The sequence below is a fragment of the Sus scrofa genome, chromosome 12 (assembly GCF_054392235.1).
Source record: "Sus scrofa isolate SSC_HxYL_T2T_F1_AM1 chromosome 12, Sscrofa_HxYL_maternal_Yorkshire_Landrace_v2.0, whole genome shotgun sequence".
NCBI classification, from domain to species: domain Eukaryota; kingdom Metazoa; phylum Chordata; class Mammalia; order Artiodactyla; family Suidae; genus Sus; species Sus scrofa.
Window position 1 is genome coordinate 58,293,951 of NC_139394.1, and position 14,298 is coordinate 58,308,248.

At 55.2% G+C, this 14,298-nt stretch overlaps 1 protein-coding gene across 1 annotated transcript in view; it reads left to right on the forward strand.

Annotated features, from left to right (window-relative positions):
• The window catches only part of DNAH2 (dynein axonemal heavy chain 2), a 104,101-nt gene that overhangs the window by 44,015 nt on the left and 45,788 nt on the right, over nt 1-14,298 (forward strand). The window contains exons 19-35 of the mRNA XM_013981316.3: nt 29-176; nt 1,223-1,415; nt 3,237-3,437; nt 3,554-3,710; nt 4,220-4,394; nt 4,802-4,965; nt 7,111-7,272; nt 7,352-7,455; nt 8,891-9,047; nt 9,196-9,278; nt 9,395-9,575; nt 9,954-10,092; nt 12,086-12,303; nt 12,507-12,608; nt 12,874-12,999; nt 13,307-13,417; nt 13,692-13,880. Coding sequence (XP_013836770.3) covers nt 29-176; nt 1,223-1,415; nt 3,237-3,437; nt 3,554-3,710; nt 4,220-4,394; nt 4,802-4,965; nt 7,111-7,272; nt 7,352-7,455; nt 8,891-9,047; nt 9,196-9,278; nt 9,395-9,575; nt 9,954-10,092; nt 12,086-12,303; nt 12,507-12,608; nt 12,874-12,999; nt 13,307-13,417; nt 13,692-13,880 — 2,610 coding nt within the window. The remainder of the gene's footprint in view (nt 1-28; nt 177-1,222; nt 1,416-3,236; nt 3,438-3,553; nt 3,711-4,219; nt 4,395-4,801; nt 4,966-7,110; nt 7,273-7,351; nt 7,456-8,890; nt 9,048-9,195; nt 9,279-9,394; nt 9,576-9,953; nt 10,093-12,085; nt 12,304-12,506; nt 12,609-12,873; nt 13,000-13,306; nt 13,418-13,691; nt 13,881-14,298) is intronic.

Here is a 14,298-nt window from a genome sequence, read left to right on the forward strand (position 1 = left end):
CCCAGCCCTCTGCACTCTGCTCCCACAGGTGGAATTCTCACCCACTCTGCAGACCTTGGCAAGTGTGGTCAATGACATTGGCAGCCACCTCTTCTCCACCATCGCTGTCTTCCGCCACCTCCCTGAAATTCTCATCAAGCGCAAGTTTCAGCGTGACCCCATCTGCACAATCGTGGGTGAGCAGGCAGTGGGAGGCAGGCAGCAGGGGCGGGGGCATAGCAGAGGCTTAGGACCGAGCGGAGCTGGGAGGAGAGACGGGGGCTGGTTCCAGACATCACCATGACCGGTGGAAAACCCAGGTCAGGGGTCCGGGTCGGGGAAGGGTGAGAGGACCCAGATGGGGGTTCAGCGTTAGGTGACTAGTGCTCGTGGGGTTTGGGTTTGGGGATGGAAGGTCAGGAAGGACGCGTTTGGGCCTGGGGCTGGGAGAGAGGAGGCCCAGACACCAACAGATGAGACATCCAGATGCTCCAGAGTCGTCACTCCTGCCTTTTCCATGTCCTCCTCCATTTTCTATTTTCTATTTTTTTTTTTTTTTTTTTTTGTCTTTTTAGGGCCACACCTGAGGCATATGGAGGTTCCCAGGCTAGGGGTCTAGGAGTTCCCGTCGTGGCGCAGTGGTTAACGAATCCGACTAGGAACCATGAGGTTGCGGGTTCGGTCCCTGCCCTTGCTCAGTGGTTTAAGGATCCTGCGTTGCCGTGAGCTGTGGTGTAGGTTGCAGATGCAGCTCGGATCCTGCGTTGCTGTGGCTCTGGCTTAGGCCAGTGGCTACAGCTCCGATTCGACCCCTAGCCTGGGAACCTCCATATGCCGCGGGAGCGGCCCAAAGAAATAGCAAAAAGACAAAAAAAAAAAAAAAAAAAACCAGGCTAGGGGTCTAATCGGAGCTGTAGCCGTTGGCCTACGCCACAGCCACAGCAACGCCAGATCTGAGCCGTGTCTTTGACCTACACCACAGCCCACGGCAATGCTGGATCCTTGGCCTGTTGACCGAGGCCAGGGATCAAAACTGAAACCTCATGGTTCCCAGTCAGATTCGTTTCCACTGCGCCACGACGGAAACTCCGCCCTCCTCCATTTTCTCAGGCTCCTTGGAGCCGTATTTCTTTGGGGCGGGGAGGTTGGAGGGGAGCGGAGGGTCTAAGGCGGCGGCCAGGGGCCGGGCTGGAGCTTGGGTCGGGGTGGGAGTGGGTGAGACGCTTTGTGCTGCGTCCTGAAGAGCGAGACGAGGACATCAAGAAGATCCAGGCCCAGATCAGCAGCGGCATGAGCAGCAACGCGGGCCTCCTGCAGAACTACCTCAAGACCTGGGACACGTACCGCGAGATTTGGGAGATCAACAAGGACTCTTTCATTCGTCGCTACCAGCGCCTCAACCCCCCGGTCTCTTCCTTTGACGCCGACATTGCCCGGTAAGGGGGACGGCGGCCGTGAAGGTCCGCCTCTGGACCTTTGTTTCATTAGGGGGTGGCCGTCCAGTAGGGCCGGGCAGCGTTTAGGGAGACACAGCTGTTTTGGCGAGGAGCCCCACAGGGTCCTGCTGGGACAGGAGAGGCGCCAGGGATCTGAAGGGCGAGCCCTGAGAACACTTTCATTTGAGACGGCAGACGGGAGTAAGCTAAGCTGGGGATTCTTTCTTTCTTTCTTTTTTTTTTTTTTGTCTTTTCTAGGGCCACACCCGTGGCATAAGGAGGTTCCCAGGCTAGGGGTCTAATTGGAGCTGAAACCACTAGCCTATGTCAAGTCGCAGCAACACCAGATCTGAGCTGCATTTTCGACCCACACCACAGCTCATGGCAACGCCGGATCCTTAAGCAAGGCCAGGGATGGAACAAGCCACCTCAGTTAACCACTGAGCCACGACGGGAACTCCAAGCTGAGGTTCTTTTTTTGTCTTTTTTTTGCCTTTTCTAGGGCCCCTCCTGCGGCATGTGGAGGTTCCCAGGCTAGGGGTCGAATCAGAGCTGTAGCCGCCAGCCTACGCCAGAGCCACAGCAACGCAGGATCCGAGCCGCGTCTGCAACCTACACCACAGCTCACGGCAACGCCAGATCCTTAACCCAGGCAATGCCAGATCCTTAACCCACTGAGCCAGGCCAGGGATCAAATCCGCAACCTCATGGTTCCTAGTTGGATTCATTAACCACTGAGCCACGACAGGAACTCCAAGCTGAGGAGTCTTAAATTCTGATCTCAACTCCCGTCTCTTTGTCCTCTAGTCATTCATTCATTCATTCACTCGTTCGTTTGTTCCAAAAACACCATTGTCTTCTGGGTTGTGAGGAATTAAAAAAAAATAAATGAACAAGTCTTCCTCGAGAGGGCTCTGGTGCGGTGGGGATGATGAAAATACTGCTGAAAGAACGGTGGCTGTGGCGTCTTGAGAGGTTGAAATCCCAGCTGCACTACTTTCCAGCTGTGTAACCTTAGGTTGGTTACCACGGTCTCTGGGCCTCAGTTTCCTGTGAAATAGAGGCCTACCGACCTTACGAAGCCGTGGGATTACTAGGTATGGGGGAAGCGCTCTGTAAGCTCTAAAGCGCTGTGCCCGTGTGCTCATTGTGCCTATGCCAGTGTCTCTGTGATCAGTGCTGCCAGTAAGGTGCACAGGGTGCCGGGGGAGGTCAGTGGGAGGAGAGAGAGTTGCCAGCCGGGGACATTAGGGGAGGGAGGACATGGCTGAAGGGGGGCACTCTAGGGCTGGGCTTTCTGGAATGGGTAGGATGTCAGCGGGCAGAGAAGGGCAGCCGGGGGGAGACAACAGCACAGGAAAAGGCAGGAAGATGGGACCTCGCAGGCGTGTTCGCCAACAGTGAGCCTCCAGAAGGAATGTCAGTCGAGGGACTTACGTGCAGCCGCCGGCTGAGTCCTCTCCACCCTGTGGGGTGCTTCTGTTCTCATCGGTCACCGTGTTACAGATGAGGAGGCAGGCTCAGTAAAGCCACCTGCCCGAGGGCGCGGAGCTAGTGAGCAGCTCAGTGTGAACTTGACCCAGATCTCTGTGCCTCCGGAGCCTCCAGTGCAGGCCGGGGAGTCTGAAGGCTCCCTCGGGAGAACCACCTGATCTCCAGCGAACGCCCGGGCTGGACTGAAGTGGGAGACGCGCGGGAGCAGCCGACGGCTGTAGCGCTGCTGCCCCGGGGTCGGGTGGAGGAAATACCAGCCAGTCGGGGCCGAGGGCACGTTGGCAAAGAAACAGACGGTCGATAGCGGGGCCGTGGGCCCTTTCTCAGCTACACAGAGGTCGCTAACAACGTGCAGAAGGAGGAGACGGTCCTCAACATCCAGTTTGTGCTCCTGGACTGCTCGCAGCTCAAGTTCTCGCTGGTGCAGCACTGCAACGAGTGGCAGAACAAGTTCACCACGCTGCTCAAGGAGATGGCGGCCAGGCGCCTCCTGGAGCTGCACGCGTACCTGCAGGAGAACTCGGAGAAGTACGACGCGGCTCGGGGGGTGATGGGGCACTCGGCTCAGGCCCAGGCTGGGGAGGGCAGGCCTGGCCTTCCTGCACCCTCGCCACCCGCCCCACGTTCTCTTCACTCACCTGCAGGATCAGCCGCCCTCCCCAGACGCTGGAGGAACTGGGGGTCAGTTTGCAACTCATGGATACCCTGCAGCATGACCTGCCCAACCTGGAGACCCAGATCCCTCCCATCCACGAGCAGTTCACCATCCTCGAGAAGTACGAGGTGCCGGTTCAGGACAGCGTGAGTTCCAGCGGTGCTCGGCCCGCCCGAGCCAGGCCCGTTCCTGTAGCAGATTGTGGGGGAAGCGGATGCCTCAGGTCGAAGAGCCTTGGCTGTCGGGACGGAGGGCAGAGAAGTGAGCGAGGGGAAGGCACAGGGGCCCAGAGCCTCTGAGAGCCGAAGCTGACTCGAGTGGCCTTTCAGGTCGGCTGGAGCGTTTCTTCCAAGCCCAGCACCTGCTTGATTTCTTTGGGCCTCATTGCGTGTGGAGCTTGGCCACAGACTCTGGCCGAGAGGATCAGACAAGAGTTCTTAGAAGCATTGCTGGGGAGTTTCCTGGTGCCTCAGCAGATTAAGGATCTGACTTGGTCATGGCTGCGGTCACTGCTGTGTCTCGGGTTTGATCCCACTTCCACATCCCATGGGTGCGGCCAAAAAACAACCAACCAACCAAAAATAGGCCTTAGTGGGACAGGCAGACCTCCTGCTCACGGGCACCCTCCCTTCGGTGATTTCTGTGATGTCCCCAGGTACTGGAGATGCTGGACGGTCTCAACGGGGAGTGGGTCACTTTCCAACAAACCCTGTTGGACAGTGAACAGATGCTGAAGAGACACAAGGAGAAATTCAAGACAGGCCTTATTCACTCAGCCGACGATTTCAAGAAGAAAGCACACAATCTTCTGGAAGAATTTGAAGTCAAAGGCACCCTTCTTTCCCTTTGTCTTGACCCAGTCTTTCAAAGCCTAAGTCCCCCGGGGAGGGGTGGACAAGGACGAGCAGAGGAAGGGCGGTGCCAAGGCGGGCTAGAGCCTGGCGGTCTGTCAGCGACACCCCTGGCACTGTGGCTGGAAGGCAGCAGCCTGGCTCAGGGCATTTCCAGTTTTCTGATACCGACTCCCATGTCCCACCCCTTTCGGATTCTTAAGCAGCGTTTAGCAGTTTTTGCCAAGAGTAGCCATCTTGCTTTCCGGGCACGCGTTCCCTCTTGTTTTCCTTCTCTCGTGGGAGGAGGAAGTGGGATTTTCACAAAGACATAGGCGAGCCTTAAGGGCCTTTCGGGGGACCCTGGCCTTGAGAGGGAGGCTGAGTGCCCCTTGGTCCTCCCACAGGCCCCTTCACCAGCCACGTGGGGCACCAGGCGGCGCTGGAGCAGATCACCCACGTGCGGGCCATGCTGAACGCCATGCGGGAGGAAGAAAACCACCTCCGGGCCAACCTGGGCATTTTCAAGATCGAACAGCCAGCCTCCAAGGACCTGCAGAACTTGGAGAAGGTGGGGTGCAGAGCAGGGCCCTCCTGGTGACCAGGGTGCGGGCGGGGCAGGAGAATGGGTCCCAAGGACCTGGAAAAACAGCCGGGACCAGGAAGATGGGTGCACAAGGGACTTTTTTTAAAAAATGGAGGTAAAACTCAGATCACAAAAGACCCATTTTAAAGTGAATAGCTCAGAGTTCCCATCATGGCTCAGTGGTTACTGAACCTGACCTGTATCCATGAAGATGCTAGTTCGATCCCTGGCCTCGCTCAGTGGGCTGGGGATCCGGCATTGTCGTGAGATGTGGTATAGGTCACAACTGTGACTCGGATCCCAAGTTGCTGTGGCTGTGGCGCAGGCTGGCAGCTGTAGCTCCAACTTGCTCCCTAGCCTGGAAAGTTCTATATTCTGTGGGTGCGGCCCTAAAAAGAAAAAAAATTTTTTTAGGGGTGAATAGCTCAGTGGCATTTAGTACAGTCACAATGTTGTGTAACCACTATCTCTAATTCTAAAACATTTTTGGAGTTCCCTGGTGGTGCAGTGGGTTAAGGATCTGGCATTGTCACTGCTGTGGCTCAGGTCACTGCCATGGCACAGGTTCAATCCTTGGCCTGGGAACTTCCATGCACCAGAAACATAAAAAATAAAACATTTTCATTGCCCTCCACAGAAACCTTATACCTATTCACAGTCATTCTCATTCCCTCTCCCCCAGCCTCACTAAATCTGTTTTCAGTGTGTGGTAGATCCTTGAACAACACTGGGTTTGAATTGTACAGAACCACTTATACTCAGGTTTTTTTCAGTAGTAAATACTACGATGCTACACAACCCATGGTTGGTTGAACCCATGGATGAGGAGCCATGGATGGATATGAAGGGCCAACTATAAATTATACACAGATTTTCAGCTGAAGAGAGGGTTGGTGTCCCTGCCCCCCATGATGTTTAATGGTCAGCTGAACGTGGATTTTGCCTGTTCTGGACATTCCATGTAAATGGAAGCTTGCAATATGTGACCTCATATGTCTGGCTTCTTTCATGTAACACAGTATTTCAAGGACTCTCCATGTTGTAGCATGTGTCAGTACCTCACCCTTTTTAATGGGTGAATAATATTCCATTGTATGGATTTACCACATGTTGTTTATCCATTAACAGACAGTTGGGTTGTTTCTGCTTTTTTAGCTACTGTAAGTAGGGCTGCTGTGAATATGAATGTACTTGTATTTGTTTGAGTTCCTGTTCCCAATCCTTGTGGGCAGGCATGTACGTAGGAGTGGAATTCCTAGATCATATGGTAACTCTCTCTCTCTCTCTCTCTCTATATATATATATATATATAGATTTGCTTTTTAGGTCCAAGCCCACGGCATATGGAAATTCCCAGGCTGGGGGTTGAATTGGAGGTATGGCCTCCGGCTTACACCACAGCCACAGCAACATAGGATATGAGCCTCGTCTGTGACCTAGGCCACAGCTCATGGCACTGCCAGACCCCCAACCCACTGAGTGAGGCCAGGGATCGAACCCACATCCTCATGGATACTAGTCAGATTCATTTCTCCTGCACCACAACAGGAACGCCCTGTTTAACTTTTTGAGGAACCTCCAAGCTGTCGTCCGCAGCAGCTGCACCCTTTTACAGCCCCAAGAGCAGCATAGCAGGGTTCCTGTTTCTCCGCATCCTTGCCATGGCTTCTTCCCCTCCCCTTTTATTTTCGGTTCTAGCCATCCTAGTGGGTGTGAAGTATCTCACTGTGGGTTTTTTTTTGCGGGGGTGGGGGTGGGGGGGAGGCTGCCTGTGGTATGTGGGAGTTCCCAGGTTAGGCATGGAACCCAAGCCGCAGTAGTGACCTGAGCCACAGCAGTGACAATGCCAGAGCCAGATCCTGAACTGCAGGGCCACCAGGCAACCCCACTGTGGTTTTGATTCGCGTGTCCCTACTGGCAAATGTGGAGGATCTTTTCATGCGCTTGTTCTTTGAGGAGCTCTGAAGGCAAGAGCGTGGAGAGAAGAGCGAGACGCCAGGAGGCAGCTCTCTGTTGCCGAGACGGCAGAGCTTTTCCGCAGGAGAGGAGCAAAGCCTCGGAGGGCTTGTCGGGGAGGCGGAGGGCAGGAGCCCCGGCCCTCAACGCGCCTGTCTGCTCTCGGCCACACAGGAGCTGGACGCGCTGCAGCAGGTCTGGGAAATCACCCGAGACTGGGAGGAAAACTGGAACCAGTGGAAGACGGGCCGGTTCCTGACACTGCAGACGGAGACCATGGAGAGCATGGCCCACGGCCTGTTCCGCCGCCTCGCCAGGCTGGCCAAGGAGTACAAGGTGCATGGGGAGACGGCAGGGGCCGCGGGCGCTGCGTGGGAAGGTGGCCGGTCTTCTGATGCCACTTGCTTTTGCTCAGGACCGGAACTGGGAAATTATTGAGACCACCCGCTCGAAAATAGAGCAATTCAAGAGGACCATGCCTCTCATCTCGGACCTGCGAAACCCTGCCCTTCGAGAGCGGTGAGGCTGCCCTCCGTGCCGGTGGGCCGCCCCCGGCCTGGGCCACTGGCCCCTCCAGGGCTCTGCCCACCAACCCTTGCATTGCCAAGGCTTCCCAGCCCCACTGCCCTCCCCTCTTCCTCCCAGCATCCTGGGTTCTCTGGCTTCTCAGCTCCTTCTCTTTCGTCTCCCCTCAGTTGGTGTTTGCTTCTGTCCTGCAAAAGCTTGCATTTTGTAGCCAAACATCTAACTTTTGTGCCTTAGGGTTTTTGCTTTGGTGCCTTGTTTAGGAGGCCTTCCCCTCCCCGGGAGCTATAAATGCATCCTCTCCTTTCTTCCGTCTCATACTTTAGAGTTTTGCTTTTCAAGTTTCACTCTTTTAATACATCTGGGATTTTTATTTTATTTTTTCGCTTTTTAGAGCCGCACCCACAGCACATGGAGATTCCCAGGCTAGGGGTCCCGTTGGAGTTACAGCTGCCGGCCTACACCACAGCCACAGCAACGCCGGATCCTTAACCCACTGAGCAAGGCCAGGGATTGAATATGCAACCTCACGGTTCCTAGTCGGATTCATTTCTGCTGTGCTAGGACGGGAACTTCACATCTGGGATTTATCACATGATAGAAGAGGCCTTTGAAACCATTGAGGCTAGAGTAAACTCTTTGTTTTGATTTTTTTTATGTTATTAAAGTATAGTGTATTTATAATGTTGTGCCATTTCAGCTGTGCAGCCGAGTGACTCAGTTTTACATGTACACACGTGCTTTTCTATATTCTTTTCCATCATCGTCTATCCCAGGAGCTTGGATAGAGTTCCCTGGGCTATTCGGTAGGACCTTGTTTATCCATTCCAAATGCGATAGTTGGCATCTGTTAGCCCCAAACTGCTAGTCCATCCCTCTCCCTGCCCCCTCCCCCTTGGCAACCTCGAGTCTTCAATGATTTTATGAATAGTGTTTTAGTAATTACCTGCCTAGTCACTTAGGAGTGAATGATTTTACTTCTTTGGCATTGCCTCCATCATCACGTTGTGACAATGCTTCACAGCAAGTCTGTGTGATTAAGTACAACCTGACCACTTCTTTAAGTTATTTAACCTCTCTAAACCTCAGTTGCCTCCTCTATGCATGCGCTAGCAGTAACGCCTCATTTATCGAGTAGTCAAGGAAGTGAAATGTTTCACCCAGAGCCCTGGGCCCAGCACGTTGTCTGTAGTCATCCTGCAGCCACCCCTCTTTACTCCCTCTCCAGAGAGTCAACCCTCACTCTGTATTCCCCACGGGGCCTCAGATTGTGTCTTGGAGCCTATTTGGTGAATATCTGTTGGCATGTCAATCAGGAAATACCCAGACTCACAATATCCAATGGGGGAAAGCCGGGGGAGTGATGTCAGCACTCTCCAGCAGGCCCTGGGGGCCCGCCTCCGGCCTGACCTTTTGCCCCTGGCTGCAGGCACTGGGATCAGGTCAGGGATGAGGTCCGACGGGAGTTCAATCAGGAATCTGAAAGCTTCACCCTGGAGCAGATCGTGGAGCTTGGGATGGATCAGCATGTGGAGAAAATCGGGGAGATCTCTGCCTCAGCAACCAAAGAGCTGGCGATAGAGTTGGTATGACGGGGTCCTCCCCCGCCCCAGCCCCGTTTCCTGAGCTTCCCAGAGCACAGGCTTCCAGCACACCATCCGATGGCCCCTGGTGGCTCCTGTTACTCTGGAAGACTAAATGCCTGCTTGCCTGTCCCCCCATCTCTTTCCGCAGGCGTTACAGAACATCGCCAAGACCTGGGATGTGGTCCAGCTGGACATAGTACCCTACAAGGATAAGGGCCATCACCGACTCAGGTAGACAGGGTCTTGGGGCTCTAGGAGAGGGCAGGGCTGTGACCTGGGCATCAGAGGGGGCACTGAGGCCTGGCAGCTGGGGCTGGACCATGGTTTTTTGATCCCTTCCCCCCCAGGGGTACAGAAGAAGTATTCCAGGCGCTGGAAGACAACCAGGTGGCGCTGTCTAACATGAAGGCATCTCGGTTTGTCAAGGCCTTCGAGAAGGAGGTGGACCACTGGGAACGCTGCCTCTCCCTCATTTTGGAGGTTATTGAGATGGTGCTCACGGTGCAGCGTCAGTGGATGTACCTGGAGGTCAGCCTCATTACCTGAACTCCCCCGGACCTGGTTTTCCTCCTTTATTTGCGTGGGACCTAGAGGGTTGCCCCGGGGTCAGCCTCATCTTCCCACCTCCAAGGCCATTCTTCACCCACGACCCAAGCCTCTGACTCCTAGGACCCCCTCCTATCTTCAGCTGCCTCCTCGAAAAGCCGTTGTTTTCCTTCCATTTGTCCTCTTGGACCCTCACACGTGGCCTCCCAACACCAGGTTTCCCTCTAGAACTTGGGCGTCTTGCCTTTGGTTCTGAGGATCCTTCTCTTCTCCTCAGCTGTCATTCCTGGTCTGAGAGCAGCAAGCAGAGGGTTGGGAGCGTGTGGAAACAGGCTCTCACTCCGGTGCTTGGCCCTTCAGAATATCTTCCTAGGAGAGGACATCCGCAAGCAGCTGCCCAATGAGTCGGGCTTATTTGACCAAGTCAACAGCAACTGGAAATCCATCATGGACCGGATGAACAGGGACCCCAATGCTCTCCGGAGCACCCACTATCCAGGTCTGAGCTCCCTGGCCTCTTGCCCTAACATAACCTCAGCTGCTGGTCTGTGTAGGTGAGGTCATGGCCACAGGCTTCCTTTGCTGAAAGACTGGCCATTGTACCTGGCTGTGGTACCATCACCACCCCCTCTTTTAAGTGTTCAATAGTAGTTAAGTAAATTAAATTCAACAATTACCTAGACTTTCATTGGTTTATCAGATGAACTAGCCTTTTTTTTTTTTTTCCCCTAGGGCCGCACCTGTGGCATATGGAGATTCCCAGGCTAGGGGTCTAATTGGAGCTGCAGCCTCCGGCCTACACCACAGCCACAGCAATGCCAGATTGGAGTAGCATCTGCGACCTACACCACAGCTCATGGCAATGCCGGATCCTTAACCCACTGAGCGAGGCCAGGGATGGAACCCGAAACCTCATGGTTCCGCTGCACTACGACGGGAACTCCAGATGAACCAGTCTTTATCGTAGACGCTTTGCTAAGCCTGGGGATGGGCTAGGGGACTGGGGAGAGATGTACACATAGTGAGTCTGGTTAACTGGGGTAGGTCGTGGTAGGGAACAGGAAGTCAGGTTTGGCGACGAGCCTCTGGGGAGGGTGTCCTGAGAGGAGTCTGGGCAGGGGGTGCGGAGGACCAGGGCCAATCAGTCAGCTCTTCATGTTCCCAGGAACCTTGAATATACACATCAAAAAACCATGATTTCAGTCTGTTTCTGATAAAATGTAAGTATTAGGACATGCAAAATTGGGTGACAACGTGCAGTTTTTAGAACTAATGTTTGAGATAATGGACGCAATTATGTTTCAGAGCCCTTTGTAAGCAGAGCCCTAAAAACAACTCTCTCCTTGCTGAACACAGAATAAATCTGTGCTGTCCGCTGCTGGGTCTCCCCGTGGCCTCCAGGGCTGCTCAGGTGGCCATTCAAAGGCTCTGTAGACTCTGTACTTGAAGGCCTGAGGGTCACCTCTGAGTTCTGACCCTGGGGCATCCATCCTTTCCTGAGAAAGCTAGACTCCAGCGAGACAGGGGAGACGCCATGGAATCCAGTGCTCAGAGGAAACTAACATTATCAGGAACCTACAAATGTGAACGCATTTTATTTGTTTTTATTTTTTTTATTTAGTTTGATTTTTTTTGAATTTTTCTAGGGCCACACCCGCGGCATATGGAGGTTCCCAGGCTAGGGGTCAAATCGGAGCTGTAGCCGCCGGCCTACACCACAGCCACAGCAATGTGGGGTCCAAGCCGCATCTGCGACCTACACCACAGCTCATGGCAATGCTGGATCCTCAACCCACTGAGTGAGGCCAGGAATCGAACCTGCAACCTCATGGTCCTTAATCGGATTCGTTAACCACTGAGCCACGACGGGAACTCCAAACACATTTTATTTTATATCTCGAATTGTTCTTTGAGGTGGATCTTATTGCCATCTTACAAAGAGTAAAAGCTCCTGGACGTTAGCTGATGCTCGTGAGTGAAAGAGCTGCGATTGGAATGGCCGTTGTCGGCCTCTCAAGCCAGTGCTCTTTTGCTGTGTCCTGAGGGCCACTGGCGACCCCGAGGGAGGTGGCGGACCTCTGTCACCATGTGCACGTGCCAGGGGTTTAACTCCAACCAGTTGACTTGCTGAATCGTTTCTGTGGAAAACAAGCCCTAATTTTCAGAAGCTCCTGGATGATCCAGGGAGCTCCAGTTCCTTGCTGCAAAGGGACTCTTGCTCCAAAGACTGAAGGGAGATGGAGTTACATTAATGGGGTCATGTGTGACATAATGTGCCCCATAGTGTTTCATGAACATGTAATAGTGAATTAATGAGGGGGGTGGGAGAGCATGACTGAGTGGCTGGGGACACGTCTCTGCTTCCCAAAACCATATGGCAGCCGGTCTCCCAACGTTCGAAAGCTGGCAGAGTGCGTGTAGTTGGAGGCTCCAGCTCTGCTCAGGGCGGTGGTAAAAGGGCCACCACCTGTCATCCCGGTTCTTCCTCCCAGGCCTCCTGGACACATTGGTGGAGATGAATACGGTCCTGGAAGACATCCAGAAGTCTCTGGATATGTACTTGGAGACCAAGCGGCAGATCTTCCCCCGCTTCTACTTCTTGTCCAATGACGACCTCCTGGAGATTCTGGGCCAGTCCCGCAGCCCAGAGGCTGTGCAGCCACACCTCAAAAAATGCTTCGACAACATCAAACTGCTGCGGATGCAGAAGGTCAACAGAGGTGGCCGCGATGGGGGAGGGGGTGAAGCCAAGGTGTCCAGGGCCTCGGAGGGGACCAGGGCCTCCCAGCGGGAGTGGCTGTTGGGCTTCCCGACTGCCTGGGACAGAGTCGCGGCGAACTGGTGCTGAGGAGGGAGGGCGAGGGAGCGGGAATCACCCGCCGCCGAGGGCTCAGGAGCCTCCTGCCTCCGCAGGTCGGGGGGCCCAGCAGCAAGTGGGAAGCCGCGGGGATGTTCTCGGGCGACGGCGAGTATGTCGATTTCCTCCACCCAGTCCTTCTCGAAGGGCCTGTGGAGGTGAGTTGTGGTGAGGGTCTGAGAAGCAAGCTCCTGCGGCTAAGTCTGCCTGGCTCTGAGAGGAGAGAACTGTTCTGCGAAGGGACAGTCGTCATTTTTTGCCCTCCCGCCTGCCCCTCTAAAACTCTAACCCCTACCCGCCCCCTGGTCTCCCCTGCCCTCGGGGATGCCAGCCAGTCCCTGCCCAGCACCTGCTTTTCTCTTGGGCCCGAAGCCCCGGAGCCTGGCCCGAGGCCGCGCCAGCCCGTTCTCCCCTCCCCCCCAGGCCTGGCTTGGCGACGTGGAGCGGACCATGCGGGCGACCCTCCGGGACCTTCTCCGAAACTGCCGCCTGGCCCTCAAGAAGTTTCTTAACAAGAGGGACAAGTGGGTGAAGGAGTGGGCTGGCCAGGTGAGCTGGGGACCGGAGAACGGAGGGGAGGGGAAGACGGCGCCAAAGGGAGCGGCCAAGGTAAAGACAGCCTGGAGCCGCACAACACGCAGGTTTCTTGCCTCCTGCTCTGGGCTACGGCCCCCCAAACCTGCGTGTGGGACCCCCGCCCCTCAGCTCTGGGCTTAGGCCTGGGGCCCGTCGTCAGAGCAGTGAGGTGATGGAGAGAGGAGCGGCGCCTGGTCCCGGAAGAAGCTGGGACCTGGCAGCGGGGCTGTGCGGGTGGCCAAGGACGGGGCTTTGGAATTCAGCCTCCCTCGTCTCCCAGCTGGTGATCACTGCCAGTCAGATCCAGTGGACCGCGGATGTCACCAAGTGCCTGCTGACAGCCAAGGAGCGGGGCGACAGGAAAATCCTCAAGGTCATGAAGAAGAAGCAGGTGGGGAGCCCTGCAGGGCAGGCCGGGCCTGGGGTTGGGGTGAGCGGGGACGAGGGACACAGGAGTCAGAGTTAGCGATGAGCTGGTGGCAGGGGTCAAACACGGGGGGTTTAAGGGAGACGTCCAGTGAGGAAAGCTTGGCCAGGTCAGAGGCACGTCTCCCTGCGTTGACACTGGGGGTCAGGAGCTGCAGTGGGCGTGGGGTCCGCATCAGGGTACACGGGGCCTGGGTGGGGTTCCGTTGCGTGGTTCTTCCCTCTGCCTCACCGCTCAGGTGTCTATACTGAATAAGTACTCAGAAGCTATCAGGGGGAACCTGACCAAGATCATGCGCCTTAAAATCGTGGCTCTGGTAACGATCGAAGTCCACGCCCGGGACGTGCTGGAGAAGCTTTATAAGAGTGGCCTCATGGATGTCAGCTCCTTCGACTGGCTCAGCCAGCTGCGCTTCTACTGGGAGAAGGTGCAGATGGGCCGGACCCCCACTCTCACACCCTAAACCCCATCCTAATGCCTTAAGTAAATCAAGGTTCTCTAAATACTGGACCAGCCTTAGTCCTCTCTCAGCACCCTAAGCCGGCTCTTAACTCTCCTGGTCGATTGGCCAAGTCAGGAGAGGCGAGTCTCTCTTCTGGGGAAGCACCCCTTCTGGGTGCCACTCGATGGGCACTCAAAGACTCCAGGCAGCTGCTGCAGTGGACTGGGGTGGACACAGGCAGCGTGACACCCAGTTTCCATCCCTGCTATACACCCGTCCCTCCTCCTAACCCTGCACTGAGCCCCTGGAATTCCCATTGTAGCTCAGCGGTAACGGACCTAACTAGTATGTATGAGGATATGGGTTTGATCCCTGGCCTCGCTCCGTGGGTTAAGGAGCCATC